The following is an 18076-nucleotide window of genomic DNA, read 5'->3' as shown; positions in this document are numbered from 1 at the left end:
GTTATGTGAAATCCGCATCTTTTACTTCTACATTGGCTATGCTTAGTCATTTTATGCAACAGATCGTTTAGTTTAATTTCCAGAATTGATATTCATTTAAATTTGCCACCTAAAGAGACCTTTTGCAACCTCACTTTGTGCAGAATGGCATACAGTACTTTGAGTTATATTATACTTGCGTACATATTTCTCAAACACCATGTTTAACCCATTCATGCTAACCTAAGCAAATGGTAGGGAACATATAAATAGTTTTTTTTTAATCTGCCGATCGTGTGATTTGTTTTACAAAAAAAGAAAAGTATGATGTATATGCTCATGAGGGACTCTGTGTCCTAGACTAACTAGTTCCTAAATATTAAACCATAGTTGACATGATATATAAACACGAAGAATACTTATTGACCTATAGGCTTAGTAGACTACGATATTGATTCCGTCAAAGGGACCGAACCCTTGCACAACTGAGGCAAACCATTGGCACCGGATCCGTCACCATTGAAATCAATGGTGATGCAAACGGAAACCATAGTTCGCTTCAGTCGGTCCCGTTCTGACGGTAAGCTCAGATGGAACGTCAGAACGGGACTCTGACGCAGATGTGAACGAAGTCTTGTGTATTTTTTTCATTCTCCCCCCCCCCCCCCCCCCCCCCCTCATTTATTGAATCGTGAATACCATTGACTATATACATCGGGGCTGACAGAATACTCTACGCATTGAGCATTTCACTGAAGTATCTGAGAAATTGATGTGTAATGGGCGATGCAGCGGTACTTCTGTGGTTTTTCAGACTGATTGAACATATCCGCAGTAAACTTTCTGCATGTACACTTCCAGGTTACATTTTGACTCCCTATGTAGGTCAGTTAACATTACCGTTTATCAGTGACTTTCAGGAGCTGGTGGGTAAAACCTTCGTATGAGTCTGTTTTTCTTGTCCAGTCTATTCAGATTTTTGCATGTGGCCATCAAACCAGAAGGATATGTTCAAATGCTAAACAAAAAACGGCTGTAAAATACGGAGCGGTCTTCAAGGGAAAACCGCCTCGGACTTTCATCTGTTTTTTTTAAAGATTCTCAGTCACCAGATTATAAGTGCCCTCTCTCCTACATAATCTGATCGGCGCTGGAATGTAGATAACAACAGTGGCTTTTATTTTGAAAAGCGATAATTTTTTAGCAAGTTATGAGCAATTTTAGATTTATGCTAATTTAGTTTCTTCATGCCCAACTGGGCGTGTTTTTACTTTTGGTCCGTGTCATATACTCCTCTTTACAACGCCCACTTGGTCAAAAGTAAAAACCCACCCAGTTGGGCATTAAGAAACTAAATTAGCATAAATCTAAAATTGATCAAAAATGATAGTTTTTCAAAATAAAAACCACTTATCTACATTACAGCGCCAATCACATTATGTATGAGATAGGACACTTATAATCTGATAGTCTCGTTAGGCATCGAGCATTTTTTCCGGCGGTTTTTCTATTGACACAATGATAAACGGCTCAAGAAGTGACATGCACTTCTTTTTATGGGGTGTTTTTTTTACGTGTCGTTTTTTTCAAGTGGCCGCGTAAAAAATGCCCTATCCGAACAAAATGAAGTTCTTCCCCATTGAAATCAATGGACAGATGTTTCGAGGCGTTCAGCTTCCGTATATTCAGCCCTATGTTCCTTTACAGCCCGAAAAGCCTTGTGAACATACCCTTAAACTCATAAAGGGCAAAATAAATACAGCAAATAATTGGTAATCCAGTCTACTTTTGCATTTAGTTTGCGATTTTGCCTGAAAGGTACATTGTCATACTTTTTGTTAAAAGGCTGGAAATGTTTTTGCAACCCTTTAAAAATGTCTGCTGTACTTTGTTTACAGGACAGTTGACGAAGATTAACTCCTTAACGCCGAAGGACGGATATATCCGTCCTCAGCAGCTGCTAGTTCACACAGGAGGACGGATATATCCGTCCTGTGATCGCGCGGGTACTGACAGTGTACCCACGCGATCAGCGGCAGGAGCACGGCTGTTCTACACAGCCTGGCTCCTGCTGCAACTGCCGGAATCGAAGCGCTCGCCGATTCCGGCAGTTTAACCCATTAAATGTCGCTGTCAATAGTGACAGCGGCATTTCATGTGTTTGACAGAGGGGGGAGCTCCCTCTGTCACCCGATCGGCGCCCCCGCAAACAAATCGCGGGTCGCCGTCGGGTTTCCATGACAGCCGGGGGTCTAACAAAGACCCCCAGGTCTGTCTTCAGCATCTGCCTGTTAGGCGATGCCAGAGGCATGACCTAACAGGTTGCCTGTCAGTTTTACACTGACAGGCAATAATGCTTTGGTATACCAAAGCATTATATATGCTATCAACAGATCGCATAGTGAAGTCCCCTGGTGGGACTTAAAAAAAAAAAAAAAAAATGTCAATCAGTTAAATAAAGTTTGCTGAAAAAAAATAATAATAATTACAGTCAAAATCAAATAAAACTAGTCAAGCCCACATATGGCCACATCGACGGAAAAATAAAACCGTTACGCCTCTTGGAACGCGGCGATGCAAAAACAAGTATTTTTTTTCTAAAAGGGTTTTTATTGTGCAAACGTAGAAAAAACATATAAAACCTTTACATATTTGGTATCCCCGTAATCGTGCCGACCCATAGAATAAAGTTAACATGTTATTTACGCTGCATAGTAAACGGCGTCTATTTATAACGTGAAAATTAATGCTGGAATAGCTGCTTATTTTCAATTCTCTCCTAAAATAAAGTTAATAAAAGTTAATCAATATATTATAAGCATCTAAAAAGGGTACAATTACAAAATACAACTCGTCCCGCAAAAAACAAGCCCTTATACGGCTATGACGACGGAATAAAAAAAAAGTTACGACTCTTGGAATGCGACCGTGAAAAAACAAAAAATAATCCTTGGTCATTAACGTGCAAAATGGCCCGGTCATTAAGGGGTTAAAGGCCTTTTACACCGGCCGACAATAGGCCGGTGCAGCGAACGCCGATCAACGAGACATCGATCAGCCCTTGTTTGCTCCTGTCACACGGAGCTATGGATGGGGACAAGCGGTCGTTACTCCGTATCCGAACGCTCGTCCCCTTATATTATCATGTCTGCAGCGCGTCTCCCTGTTTACACAGGGCGATGTGCTGCCGACAACTATATTTAACTTTTTTTAAAACAATACGGCCAGCAGATGATCGGGCGTTTGCACGTTCATCTACTGATCGCTGCTTTGTTTACACAGGACAATTATTGGCAACGAGCGTTATATGAACACTAGTCTGCCAGATAATCGCCTAGTGTAAAAGGGCCTTGAATGAGAAGAGTCTAATGGGATGCAAGGCTGACTAGTTAAATTGTCCTGGACTTTCTTTGTCTGGTGATAAAGTGAACATTTTTATTTCTGTGATATTGCAAACAATTGAGTGGTTTAGACGGCAACCTGATTTCATGGTCGTTTTAGAAAGTATTGAAAAATATTGTGTGCACGTTCGTGTCTGGGAATTGGACTATGATGCTCTTGTATACACTTTCAATTACCGATAATACAGTTTAATACTCTTAGGCCGGATTTACACGAGCGTGTGCATTTTGCGCGCGCAAATGGTACTTAACAGTTCCGTGTGTCAGCAGCATATGATGCGCGGCTGCACGATTTTCGCACAGCCGCCGTCATTATGACACTCTGTTTGTATGTCTGTAAACCGAAAAGCACGTGCGAACAACGCACAAATATAGGACATGTCGTGAGTTTTACGCAGCGGACACACGCTGCGTGAAACTCACGGACAGTCTGCACGGCCCCATAGACCAACATAGGTCCGTGCGAGGCGCGTGAAAATCATGCGCGTCGCACCGACCTATGTTAGTGAATGGGGACGTTCAGACATTCCGTGGTTTTCACGCAGCGTGTGTCCGCTGCGTAAAACTCATGACATGTCCTATACTTGGGCGTTTTTCGAGCATCACGCAACCATTGAAGTCAATGGGTGCGTGAAAATCGCGCACAGCATACGGAAGCACTTCCGGGTTTCGCGCGTCATTCACGCTACAGTTAAATTAAGGAGATAAAAGAAATGGCGTGTCATAAGGATGGCATATGCGGGAAAATCACGCAGCCATGCACCATTCACTGACACAAGGAACTGCAACGTGCGCAAAACGCTGCATTTTTTTGTGTGCGCAAAACGCACATGTTGGTGAGAATTTCGCCTTATTACGTGTTATTTTTCCGTTGACGGAGCTGTGTGAGGGCTTGTTTTTTGTAGAACGAGCTGTAGTTTTTATTGGTTCCATTTTTGGTGTACATGCAATTCTAGCAATGTGTTTACTACTTTTCCACAATAAAAATACTCTTTTCTAATAAAAAAATAAATTTATGTTTTAGTGTCGCCATTTTCTGACAGCCATAACTTTTCTATTTTTCAGTTGATATCGCTGTAGGTGAGCTTGTTTTTTTGCGTGATGAACTGTAGTTTTTGTGGGTACCATTTTGGGGTACTTGCGACTTTTTGATCACTTTTTATTACATTTTTTCTCAGACAAGGTGACTAAAAAAAGATTCTAGAAAAAAAATGACTTTCTTTTTTTGCAGTGCTCACCATGCGGTAAAAATAATGTGATATTTTTATCGTTTAGGCCATTCCGAACGTGGCAATACCGATTTTATTTTTTATGTATAGTTTTATCATTTGAAAAAGGACAAAGACTTCATCAGGGAAACAGCGATTTTATGTTTTTTTTTTTTACTTAAAACGTGATTTTTCTTAACTTTTGTTTGGGCGCAGTACCTTGGGCAGGACCTAATAGGCTTCCGTACCTGGCCACCAGGAAGCCGTTGCTAGGCTTCCTGGTTGCCATCGCAACACGCGATCTCTCGTGCGGGGGCGGTGGGATACAGAGATTGCCCCCTCCCTCTGTCAACAACTTCTATGCGGTGGACGCCATTGACTGCTCTATTGAAGGGGTTAAACGGCGGTGATTGGTGGTAACTGCCATCGCCGCCGTTGCAGTGGGATGTCCGCTGTAATATAAAGTTGACACCTTCTGAAGATGAAGCGCGCACAGGTCCTGTGCCCGCTTCATCTTCATGACGGGTCTGATTGTGGGAGCTGCTTGTTATGCCGACCTTGCCAGACCCGTCAATTTTTGGGAAGGGGTTAAACATGAATGATGCCATAAGAAATTCAGAGGGGTACGCTACCCATGATCCTGGATATTTGTGTCGCCATATTCCGAGAGCCATAACTTTTGTATTTTTTCATAGATGTAGCCGTAAAGGGGATTTTTATTTGTGCATCAAGATGTAGTTTCTATTGGTACCATTTTGGGGTACGTGTGATTTTTGGAGCATTTCTTAATCCATGTTTTTTTGTGAGTCAAGGTGATCAAAAAACAGCAATTCTGGTATTGTTTCTAATTTTTAATATGGCGTTCACTGCTTTATTCTGCAGTTCAGTAGTACGATTACGGAGGTACCAAATTTATAATTTTCTTGGGTTCTACTACTGTAACACAATCGGAACACTTTTCTTAAAGAAAAAAAATCTAGTTTTGTGTCGTCCTATTCTGAGTCATGTTTTTTTTGTTTTTTTCTCTCCTCTCTCACCTTCATTAATGGAGCGGAGTATGGGGGCTTGTTTGTTTGCGAGACAAGTTGTAGTTGTCGTCTCATTTTCATGTTGGGACCGCTTGCTCTGTTAGGCACAATTCACAACGTTTTTGCCATTTATTTAATGTGTACCCCAAGAAGCTCCTGACCTACGTGCTAAACGTATCCATAGGGCTCTGTTAGCTTGACAGAGGCCAAAAGTGTCCTTTGGTGTCGTTCGGGCTTAAGTATGTTGACGACATACCTTTTTTCGGTGGGATTTTTGTTTGGTATAAAAAAAAATATTTTTTTCCTTCTTACACGTGAGCCTATGGGTGACGTATCCGGCATCTGTTGAAGGGGGGTTTGTTCAAGATCAACATTTGTCACCTATCCACAGGTAAATGTCTGACCCCCACAGGTCACTTGAACAAATACCCTGAACCCCCCTGCCGTTCCTCCTCACTGCACAATTGCAGTAAAGGACCAGCGTATATAGAGCGGAGGACAATTGATTTTAGGGTGTCGGATTTATCTTTATAATATGAAAATTTGTTAAATTTGCCTAAAGTCTACTAAGTCTATAACACGTAATCAAAAAAAATAAAATCTACCCATTATTTATTACTACTGCCTGTACCTGCTATGACCTGTAACAAGGTGAATTGTAAGTTGTCTATCTCATGGGTGATCAGATTTCCCGCATTTTTATAATGCATTGCCTAAATGAGAATTGCTCAGATCCTTACGCATGCCATTTTGACAGGCCAAATTGTGATGGCTAGAGGATTGGGTCAGAGTGTTTCTAAAATGGCAGATCTTGTGGGGTGTTCCTGGAATGCAGTGGTTAGTGCCTACCAAAAGTTGTCCAAGGAAGAACAACCGGTGAACCAGCTACGGGATCATAAGCGCCCAAGGCTGATTGATGTGCTTGGGGAGCAAAGGCTAGTCTGTCTGGTCCGATCCTACAAAGTAGCTACTGTAGCAAATAGTGCTTAAAAATGTACTGCTGGCCATGATAGAAAGGTGGCAGAACACGCTTTGTAGCTGCAGCCTGGTCTGCGCTGATCCCTGTCCACTATCAAAAGCCCATACAATGGGCATCCGAATTGAACCATTGGGCAATGGAAGACTATGGCCTGGTCTGATGAATCATATTTTCGTTTACATTGTGGATGGCCGGGTGTGGGTATATTTCTTACCTGGGGAAGAGATGTCACAAGGATGCGCTGTTCTAAGTAGGCAAACCAGCGGAGGTAGTGTTCTCTATGCAATGTTTTCTGGGGAATATTGGGGCCTGGCATACATATTGATGATACTCTAAAAAGTACCACCTACCTGCACAGTGTTGCAGACTAAGTACACCCCTTCATGGTAACAGTATTCCCGAATGACCGTGGCCTCTTTCAGTAGGATAATGCTCCCGGCAATGCTGAAAATACTGTTCAGGAATGATTTGAGGAACATTAGAGTTCAAGGTGTTGACTTGGCCACCAAATTCCCCAGATATTAATCTGATTGAGCACCTGGGGAAAAACAAGTACTATCTATAGAAGCTTTAGCTCGCAACTTACAGGACTTAAAGTATCTGCTGCTAGCTTCTTGCTGCCAGATACCGCAGGACACCTTTATTTCTTGTGAAGTCCATTGCTCGACGGGTCAGAGCGGTTTTTGCTGCACGAGGGGAACGTTCTCAATATTCTGTGTGTGGTTTTAATGTCATGGCTGATCGGTTTATATAGTTCAGTTGACGTTTTTTGTTTCAACTGTTCTATTCATTGTTTTTTTTTTTTTTTTTTCTTTCTAGAATGCTGCACGTTTTACTAATTGAGTTGTTTACGTGAAACTTCTTTTCTTTTCTTAAAACAGTCTTCAACGGCAGAAGCTAATTTTATGTCTGCGCAATCCCCAAACGACAATGTTTTACCAGATAATACGGCTACAAATGATGAAAGCAATTTTGGTGCCAGTGATGCCAAAACGGACGACGCTGGCAGTAAGCTTATTAATGATGGGAAGCTCATGAAAGGTATTTTAACATGCTGCTTTGTATGTACAATCGCCACTTGCTCTCTCCTATGTAAATGGATGAAACTTTATAATATGTTTGGGGATAGTGAACGTCTAGAATCAGATGGTCCAGAAGTTTGGATCCATAGGGAAGGTTAGAAACATGGGCAATAGTTAGCAGGGAAGGAGGGGAGAAAGATAGGCTACTTGAGAATTTGGGGTACTAGAGTGTTGTTTTTTAAAAGCGTAAAACAACAAGCGGAGAAGTTGAAAATTTGTCAAGTGGGAGTTACACCGCACAAATAAGATTCGAAGGTCGGATGGTTAGATTGACAGAGAAGCACAGAGACCTTTTGCTCTGTTGGGTCCCATTCACATCCCATTTGTGCTGTACGTTTAGCTTGTACAACCAGGAAAGCTCCCAACGTACATGCCAGACGTCAGTAGGGGCTCCGTTAACCTGCGCAAGGCCAAAAGATTGTCCTTTTGGCCTCCGTTAGGATAGAATCTCGGTATACATTAAAGGGGTTGTCTCGCCTACGGGATAAGTGATGTCTGCTGGGGACCCCATTCCTAAGACCTCCACCACTGATCACTTGAAGCATAGGACGAGCATGCTCCCTTCTGCTGCATACAAAGTCTGTGGGATTGAATGAGTACAGCGCTGAGCTGTTGCCGTACCTCCCATAGACATTACACGAGCAGCAGGGTACATACTAGTCCTCTACTTCATTCAATCTCACTGCACCATCTGTATTGTAAGAAGGAACTAGTGGTTTGGGACCCCATTCAAATGTGGTGGGGCCTCCAGCAATCAGTCATTTATCATCTATCCTGTAGGTAATTCTGGGCCAAACCCTTTAACGTATACGTCATGAAAAGTTCAACGTTTCTGTTAAACAAATGCCATAATAATCTGTGGGTGATAAATGCCACTGTTAGGAATCCATCACGGCCTACGTTTTTACGTATTCTTTCTGGTGTATATGCTAAACAAAGGCCAATAAAAATGTGATGTGGACAGGGCCTAATAGGTTGTAATATAGAGGAGATACAAGCTGGAACAGGGGCGTGATGGGATATTATTTTGGGGAGGGTTTGCTGGAATCTCTTGATGTATATTATTCTTGTCCTAAATTGTGTTTTCTTGGAGCTTTAAAGGCTGCTACAGGGGATGTTCTAATACTCACCTGGTAAATTCCCCGCAGCGCCTGAGATGCCGATTCGGTGCTCCGCGCAGATTTGTTTACTTTTACAGGAAGTAATGACGTTCTGATCCATCAGTGTGACCACTGCAGCCAATCCCTGCCTGATGCTGGCATAAAAGCAGTCATCACTGAGGCCAGTGCTTTAGCTACAGTAGTCACATGGATGGAACGGGACATCACTGCCTGTAAAAATAAACAGACCTGTGGAGACCCATTGCCGCTTGTTTTTAAATGTCCAGAAAACCCCTTTTTACGTAAGAGGCAAGGTCGTGTGCACTGAGACTAGTAGTGGGTGATGATTCGACTGGAATTAAACTTTTCAAATTGCCGCTTGGGGCTTTTTCAGAGTGAAGAGATTTAGTTAGTATAACATATTTTGTTTATTATGGATGAGGGCAAGATTGTAGGATCGCAATATGAATTTGGCGTTAACAGAAAATAATATGCTCTACGTTCTGGTTCCCAGCGGCCACTACTTTAGGGAGCTTGAAGCGCACTATTATACGTTAAACTCAATAACCGTATGCAGTAAGTTCCCATGCTCCCTCTGGTGATGGCTGCAGGCAGCCAGAACATTTTAAGTCGATATCTATGTAGCATGACTCCAGGCGAAATCAAATCGCTTGAGCACCTTTTAGTTTCGAAGTCTAAAAATGTAGGAGCCAAATGATTTTTTATTTTTTTTTCTTTGTTTTGTTTGTTCTTAAGTTGCATTTGTGACTATTTTTTATTTGCTATCTGGAGCTGTAAACTTTTACCACCTTTTTGGTTTAATATTGTTTTTTGGTTTTTATTATATTGCATTGTTGCAGTTTTCTCTCTCCTATAATATTATACTGTTAAGGGTCTGTTAACATCCGTGTTCGGTTTCCGTTGAAGGGTTCTGTTAGACCTTTCCGTCTGAGAAACCCCTCAACGGAAAGGCATTCGGACACTATAGCTTCAGTTTGCATTACCATTGATTTTCAATGGTAATGCTTCCATTGCTAATAGTTAACTTTTGTCTCCTTTCCGTAAGGTTTGTGTATTTTGTCGAAATATCTTTAGCGCAGTCAACTACGCTATTGTTTCCATCAACAAAAAAACAAAACTGAAGCCTTACGGAACGGATACCAACTTAAGCGTTGCCGTTGACATCAATGGTAATGTAATTGGAAGCTATGGTTTCCGTTGATGGGTTCAGTCAGACCTTTCCATTGGAGGAACCCATCAACAGAGCGCAGATGTGAACAGGCCCTAAAAGTGTATTTTTCTTAGCTAGAAAAATCTCAATCTTGGTGTGTTTTTTAAAAAAAATAATTTAATTTATTATATTTTCAGTTTCTTTTGCTCCTATAAGCTTTGCAATAAGGATGAAGGAAACTGACCTTTTGCCCCTTGAGAAAAACAGAGTAAAATTAGATGACAGTGAGGAGGAAGATGATGGAGAAAGCAAAGATAGACCGCAAAGCAAGAACAATAGCTGCTCTAATAGTAGCCAATTGGTTACTGCCGGAATCACTGCAGTAGAGGAGAAGAGACCACAGTTAACTCCAGAGGAACTGGAAGCTAAACAAGGTATGTTTTTTATGACTTTTGGTAATATATGTTTCTCAAACATTCCTCCTGTTAACCTCTATAGACTTTATTTTTTTTATTTTTTATATTGCACATTTCAAGAGAATGGTCTCATGGTACCTTTTTAACTAATCTACTTATCATTCATTGTTAAAAGGGTTTTTAGGGCATATGGCTGTTATGAAGTGGGATCCCCTTTGAATCCCCTTCATTATCCACAGTGCAGAGTGGCTCTGAAACTGCACAGTTGCCCACTTCGTTTGTGTGTATGTGGCTAGCGTAACCTTTCCTATCATTGACGACTTGATTCTGAAGTCGATCCAAAAGTTGTCCTAGACACAAGTCACTGCATACTATACAAGTTTCGTTTATTGGTCCATAACATCACAATGTGTTTCAACTTACCACAGATCCCTATTTAACAAGTTTTAATGGACAGATATTGATATTCAACAGCTGCAGACCTGATAGTGTGTACTAGAATAGATTTTTACTGTTCTATATACCAAATACTAGAGCACAGAAATAGTTTCCGTATCTTCAAAAGAAGCATCACTCTCCATGTAACTTGTGGAATCTGATTCCCCCCCCCCCCCCCTTTATTTTTTTTACTTAATCAGGCTGCCGTTACCAGGGTTTAATATATATATTATATGTAAATTTATAGTTAAGGTACACACTATTTGGAATTATCAGATTTTTGCTGCAGATTCTTTGTCTGGTAAAAATGGCCTTACATGTACATTGTTCAGCCATAACATTAAAACAGGAAAAAAAAAAGAGGAAAACCAGTGATCCAGCGCGGTGAAGTTAATATGAAAACGCAGTTTCAATTTTATTCCAAAATCTTAAAGATATGTGAATCTTCCAGATACAAGGATGTAGACTCTGACTATTGCCACCGGATATAAGCTTCTGGATCACATTATTCCTCTACTAACAAGCCATGAGGAAGGACGTGGTACACGTCTGAAACGCGTAGGCAATAGTCTACATCCTTGTATCTGGAAGCTTCACATATCTTTTTTTTTTTTTTTAAGATTTTGGAATAAAATTTAAACTGAGTTTTCATTTTAACTTCACCGCGCTGGATCACTGGTTTTCCTCTTTTTTTTTTTTCCTGCTTCACTGCCGTGTGCCGTCGCGGCGATCCTGGCGCAGCCAATGGTTGAAACCTGCCAATGGTGAGCTGGAGGATTCCTCCCAATATTATAACATTAAAACCACTGATGTGAAGTGAATGTTGATTTTCTTGTTACAATGGCGCCTGTCAAAGGGTGGGATATATCGGGCTGCAAGTGAACAGTAAGTTCTTGACGTTCATGTGTTAGGAGCAGGAATTATGGGCAAGTGTAACGATCTGAGCGACTGTGACAAGGTCCAAATTGTGATTGCTAGGCGACTGGGTCAGGCCATTTCTAAAATGCAGATCTTGTGGGGTGTTCCAGGAATTCAGTGGTTAGTACCTACCAAAAGTGCTTCAAGGAAGAACAACCTGTGATCCAGCTACAGGGTCATAGCCACCCAAGGCTCACTGATGCAAATTGTGATCGAAGGCTAGCCCGTCTGGTCTGATCCCACAGAAGAGCTTCTGACGCACAAATTGCTGATAGTTAATGCTGGTAATGATAGAATGGCGCCCAAACAGTGTATTGCAGCTTTGTGTTTAGGGCTGTAGAGCTGCAGTGCAGTCAGTGCCCATGCTAACCCCTGTCAACCGCCAAAATTCCCTACATTGGGCACGTAAGCATCAGATGTGGTTCATGGAGCAATGGAAGAAGTTGGCTTGGTCTGAAGAATCGCGTTTTATTTTACATTATTGTGTGCTTATCACTTATTTGGGAAAGCGATGGCTCCAGGATGCGCTATTGTAAGAAGGCATCAGAGGAGTCGGTGTGGGGCTCTGAGCAATGTTCTTCTGGGGAACTTTTGCTTTTGGCACCACCTTCAGAGGTCTTGTGTAGTCCATACCTCGATGGGTCAGAGCTGTTTTGGACGCAATAGGATGACCTACATAATATTGGGGTGGACGGCCGAGACCAAGGGACCTCCCATGTCATGCTCTGAAGTCTCACTCTCCTTCTGAGGTGCTCCGATGCTATGCGCGCACATAATGAGGACTTCCACCCTATAGCGGTGATGTTGGCATAATAACGCTGTTACATGTAAACATCGACGCACTGAAGCGTGACGACGTTTGGAGATTCCCCTCACCAGATTGGCCCACGTGAAGGGGTTGGTCTGCTGGAACCGTTCTGCGTGCATATGTTACTATGGTGATGACAGCTGGCAGTGGTTTAAAAGGATGCCGCTAGCGCCATATTTTTAGGTCCGAAGAAGTGCTGGTCAGCACGAAACAGGCTGTAACCTATGGTGCTGTCTGTCTCGTCCTCCCCAGGAAGCAGTTTTTAACTCTTTGTGACGAAATAAGTTGGTTTTTTCTTCTACTGGATGGGTGAGTGCCGCTGTTCCATCTCCCTGACTACAATATACCTACATAATAAGTAATTGCTGATAAGTGGATATTTGTGTTGAAAAGGCTTAATTTGTCAGCCAAAACTAGACCTTGTAAAGTGAAGGACTAAAACAACTCGTGCCGGATGCTCTGCTGCTGTTGCAGCTCAACTAATATCCACTTGTTTGAGTTAAAAACAAAAATCACAAAAACATTGCTTTGCTAAATTGCATGACCCCCCCCCCCCCCCCACCACCACCATCCCACACTCTCAAAGCTTATTTGGCTGTGTGTGCGCACCGGCAAAACAAGTGGCCTGGTTTCCTATAGCAATTACTAAACTGCACTGTGATTGGTAACTATGGACAACAAGGACAGTGTTTTTCTGTTTCTATCAATCTACTTTATAAAGCAGTGTAAAGCATAAGGGGGGAGAGAGGAAGCAGAGTTCCTTCTCAGAAAGTCCACTTAATGTGTTTATTCATTGTGAGAAAAATCTGATTCTAGTGCACCAATTTAATAGCCTGCTGGCCTGCAGAAATCATGCAGCAGCCAGTGTACTACAGGCCTGAGGCAGCAGGACTGAACTACTGGTCGTGTGTCCACCGCATGGCACAAATTAGGTGGCCGTTTGGACTAGGGAATAAAGGGTTCGTGTGGCATATCCATTTATTTTTGACCACCCGTGACCATTTTATTTTTCTTGTAGCAATTTGTAGTATGTTAGTGTCTGGTTTCTTTTATCTAAGAGTCTACAGCCGTTATTTGTGGCATCTTTGTATACTTTTTCTATTATCACTACTCAAAATCAAGATGTGACCACCCCCCCCCTCCTTCCTTTAATATACTGTGTAGACAAAAGTATTGGGACACACCTCTTAATCATTGAATTCAGGTGTTTCAGTCAGTCCCATTTACGCAGGTATATAATATCCAGCACCTAGTCATTGTCTGCCTGTACAAACCTTTGTGAAAGAATGGGTCGTTCTAAAAAGATCACTGAATTCCAGCGTGGAGCTGTAATAGGATTCCACCAGTGTAACAAGTCAGTTCCTGAAATTTCTTCCCTCCTTGATATTCCATGATCAACTGTGAGTGGTATTATTGTAAAGTGAGAAAAAATAGAAAAATATTTTACTAAAAGTTTCGCTCACCTCATAACCACCACGCCATGGTTTGCGTTTTCCATGCGTTTTTTATATTTGTACCCCAAAATAAACAATATTAAGACCAACCATCAAAAAAAGTCCTTAACTTTTTCTACTCCATATAGCAATGAGTACAAACAGATAATATCCATTGTCAAACGTTATTTACCTATCCTAGACAAAGATCATGACTTAAAGAAAATATTAAAAACAGGTTGCAACTTTGTAGCGAAAAACTCAACCACGATAGGAAATAGAATTTCACCTAGTATTTTCCCCAAAATTCCTGATAAAAAAAGTATGTGGTTGAAGTATACAGGTTCATGCAAATGTGGGGGTAATAGATGTACAACTTGTAAATTTATGATAACTTCTGATAATTTAACATCTTTTTCAAGTAATAATTCCTTTCCCATAAAGTCTTACATTAACTGCAATACCACTTGTGGTGTATGTCATATTTTGCAACGCTTGTAATAAACAATACGTAGGATGCACTATAAGACCCCTCAAGAGAAAAATAGCCGAACATTTAGCAGATATCAAAAACTTAAATAAAATCAATATTTCAGGAGCGGCAAAACATTTTAGAGAGACACACCAAAGTGACATCAGTGCATTGAAAGTTTGCGGCTTAGAGAGAGTATTCTGCCCAAAAAGAGAGAACTTTTGCTCAATAGAGAAGCATTATGGATTTTAAAACTAGACACTCGTTTCCCAACAGGTATGAATTACAGGAACGATTTAATGTATATTTATTGATCAAATCTTGTATATTTTATTTCACAAAAATTCTAAATTTAAAGTAATTGATGACATAAAAATTAATATTAGTTTCAATTCATTATTTAAGTGAAAGTTTTGTTTAGATCAAATTAAATTCTATTAAGAAATGTCTATCAATTAATCTGTGCATACACTTTTGGAAGAGAATCCATCCTTTTACTCTTTGAACATTGCTTCACAGTGTAATTTAAAGCGGAGCTGTCCGTTCAGCACCACGCAAATGATACATACTGATTATTCTAACACTATATGAGAAAGGAGCTGTTCTTCAGCACCACGAGTGTTATACATTTAGACAAAATTCTTTATTCTATTGAATGGTTTTTATACTATTTTATACATATGATGTAAGATACATAACTTGCACAATAGAAATGTCATTTACTCTAATAACATTTACATACTTTTTCAATGTCCCTAAACTACTATTACTGAACACACAAATTAGCCTTCTCTCTTGAATTAAGTTTGACTATAATACACACCTGAAGACTAATGAATTAATCGACTAAATCACATGTCTCAAGCCATAAAATACAAGTAAAGGATCTCTTTTTGTGTATATTGAAATAGTTCTTACTATACGACAGTCTTTCTTCAATATGCCACTTGGGATGTTTTCACCTTCTTTTGTATAATAATCTTGCGAATTATAACATTATAGGGCAACTACGACACATATTTTGTAGCATACAACATAGAGTTAAATTCTCAAACCCAGCCCTAAACAGTCACCTGATTGAATGTCTGACTATTTATATGTGAATTTTATCTTTGTAAAGTAAGCTATGATTAAGGACCCTAGTGGTCTGAAACGCGTAAGCGTGGTCCATATTTGTTTTATCCCTTGTTTTAACATGACCTAAATAAAATTGGAATTTTAATTATTAGAGTGCTGGATCTACCTTTTCTACACATCGTTTTTGCTATTATTGTAAAGTGGATGCATTTCTGAACCACAGCACGTCAGCCACAAAGTGTCAGACCACGTAAAGTTACAGAGAAGGGTCGCCAAGTGCTGAGTCATATGGCGTATAAAAGTCGCCAACGCTCTGCTGACTCAATGACCTCAAAGTTCCAAACCTCCTCTGGCACTGACATCCACACAATAACTGCGACGGGAACTTCATGGCATGGGTTTCCTTGGCCGAGCAGCTGCATTCAAGCCTTACATCACCAAGCACAATGCCAGGCGTCGGTTGGAGTGGTGTATAGCACGCCAGAGCTGGACTCTGTAACAGTAAAAACGTGTTCTGTAGGGTGATTAATCACTATTCTCTATCTGGCAGTCTGATGGACGAGTCTGGGTTTGGCGAATGTCAGGAGAATGTTACTAGCGTGACTGCATTGTGCCAACTGTAAAGTTTGGTGGAAGAGGGATAATGCTATGGGCTGTTTTTCAGGGGTTAGCCCAGGCCACTTAGTTCCATTTTGGACAATTGTATTCTTCCAACCTTTTGGGAACAGTTTGAGTAAAGTTTTTTTTTTTTTTTTTTTTTTCCAATATATCTGTGCCCCAGTCCACAAAGCAAGGTCCATAAAGGCATCGTTGGGTGAGTTTGGTGTGGCAGAACTTGGCCTGCACAGAACCCTGACCTGAACCCCATCGTACACCTTTGGAACGAACTAGAATGGAAATTGCGAGTCAAGCCATCTTGTCCAACATCCGTGTCAAACCTCACAAATGCTCTTCTGGGTTAATGGGCAAAAATTCCCACAGACACATTCCAAAATCTTGCAGAAAGCATTCCCAGAAGTTTTAGCTGAAACAGGGAATCACCTATATATTAAAGCCAATGTATTTAGTATGGGATATCCTAAAAGCTCCTGAAGGTGCAATGTGTGGGTTTTCCAATACTTTTTTCTATATAGTGTATGTTCTAATGCTAAAGGGCGCAGTCTGACGGAGTGCAGTTTCACTTGGGCTTCTATAGAGAATTTGCCTGTGGAATTATGTTGTCACCTTCATTTTCATCCATGGATTTTTTTTTTCAACACATAACTTGACTTAACTGGAAGAAAAGCATTTAGGGGTAATCGTATTGCAGCCCCTGGGGCCAGCCACCCAACACGTGTTTTTTCTGGCTTTGCAATTTTATGTAATTCTAGTATAGCATTTCCACGTGGAGAAGCCTCTTAAACACGTGAAGTTGGGCGATTTTTCATGAACAATAATGGTTAAAGGGGTTGTTCAGTCATGTAAAAAAAAATGATGGCCTAACCTCAGGATAGGCTATCCATATCTGTTCGGTGGGGGTCAGACTCCTGACATCCCCGCCGATCGGCTGTATTAATGGGGCTGCGGTGCTCATACAAGAGCTGCTTCCTCCTCATTCCTTACCTACTCGTACTATGAATCACTTGACTGGGAGGAGGCTGTAATACTGTGAACTGCCACTACAATCCTGGTGGTGATTCACAGTACGAGCAGTGACTGTAATGAAGGGGAAGCAGTGATCTGCGGGGAGTTGGACCCCCAGTTAGGGGGCAAATTTTTGTTATGACTGGACAACCCCTTTAAAGGCTAATTCCACGGTCGTGTGCATAGGCCAATTGAAATTAATTGCGGCCGCAAAAATACGTTCGTGTGCATGCGGCCTTAGTTGCAACTTGCAAGCCTGGCCTTGCAGAATATGTGCACTAAGTTTCTGGCTGGGTTTCTTTTTTTTCTTATCCTTGGGGTGTCTGTCTCATTACTGCAGGTCTACAGGTAGATACGGCTGCTTGGACATATTCTGTTACTCTGGTTTATAGGTAGTTTTATCCCATCTTTCTTATAACTGTTTTAAATGTCTAAAACCTGAGACCTTTTTCAGTGCAGTTGTAATTTAAAATTACTTGTACTTTGTATATATTGGGCTGCATGGATTCATTCAGTTTGCGTTAACTAATCTGCACTACGTTTTGAGAAATTAAACTGAGAAAAAATTGCCTTTTATCAACTAATCCATGTTAGAAACTGCAGAATTAGGCTGGGTTCACACGACCTATTTTCAGACGTAATGGAGGCGGTTTACGCCTCAAATTACGTCTGAAAAAAACGGCTCTAATACGTCGGCAAACATCTGCCCATTCCTTTCAATGGGCTTTACGATGTACTGTGCCGACGACCTGTCATTTTACGCGTCGCTGTCAAGACGGCTCGTAAAATTACAGCCTCGTCAAAAGAAGTGCAGGACACTTCTTGGGACGTTTTTGGAGCCGTTTTCTCATAGCTCCAAAAACGCAAGTTGCTCAAAAAACGTCTGAAAATCAGGGGCTGTTTTCCCTTGAAAACAGCTCCGTATTTTCAGACTTTTTTGGTC

The 18076-nt window shown here is 41.1% G+C and overlaps 1 protein-coding gene across 3 annotated transcripts in view; it reads left to right on the top strand.

The window, feature by feature from the left end:
• SFSWAP (splicing factor SWAP) overlaps window positions 1-18076 on the top strand; it is a 140207-nt gene that overhangs the window by 35849 nt on the left and 86282 nt on the right. For all 3 annotated transcript variants that reach the window (XM_075833096.1, XM_075833115.1, XM_075833107.1), the window contains 2 exons: window positions 7477-7636; window positions 10146-10382. In XM_075833096.1, the coding sequence (XP_075689211.1) occupies window positions 7477-7636; window positions 10146-10382 (397 nt within the window). The remainder of the gene's footprint in view (window positions 1-7476; window positions 7637-10145; window positions 10383-18076) is intronic.

The sequence above is a fragment of the Rhinoderma darwinii genome, chromosome 1, assembly GCF_050947455.1.
Source record: "Rhinoderma darwinii isolate aRhiDar2 chromosome 1, aRhiDar2.hap1, whole genome shotgun sequence".
Classification (NCBI taxonomy): Eukaryota; Metazoa; Chordata; class Amphibia; order Anura; family Rhinodermatidae; genus Rhinoderma; species Rhinoderma darwinii.
Note: the sequence above shows the minus strand (reverse complement) of the source record. Positions and strands in the feature narration are given on the sequence as shown.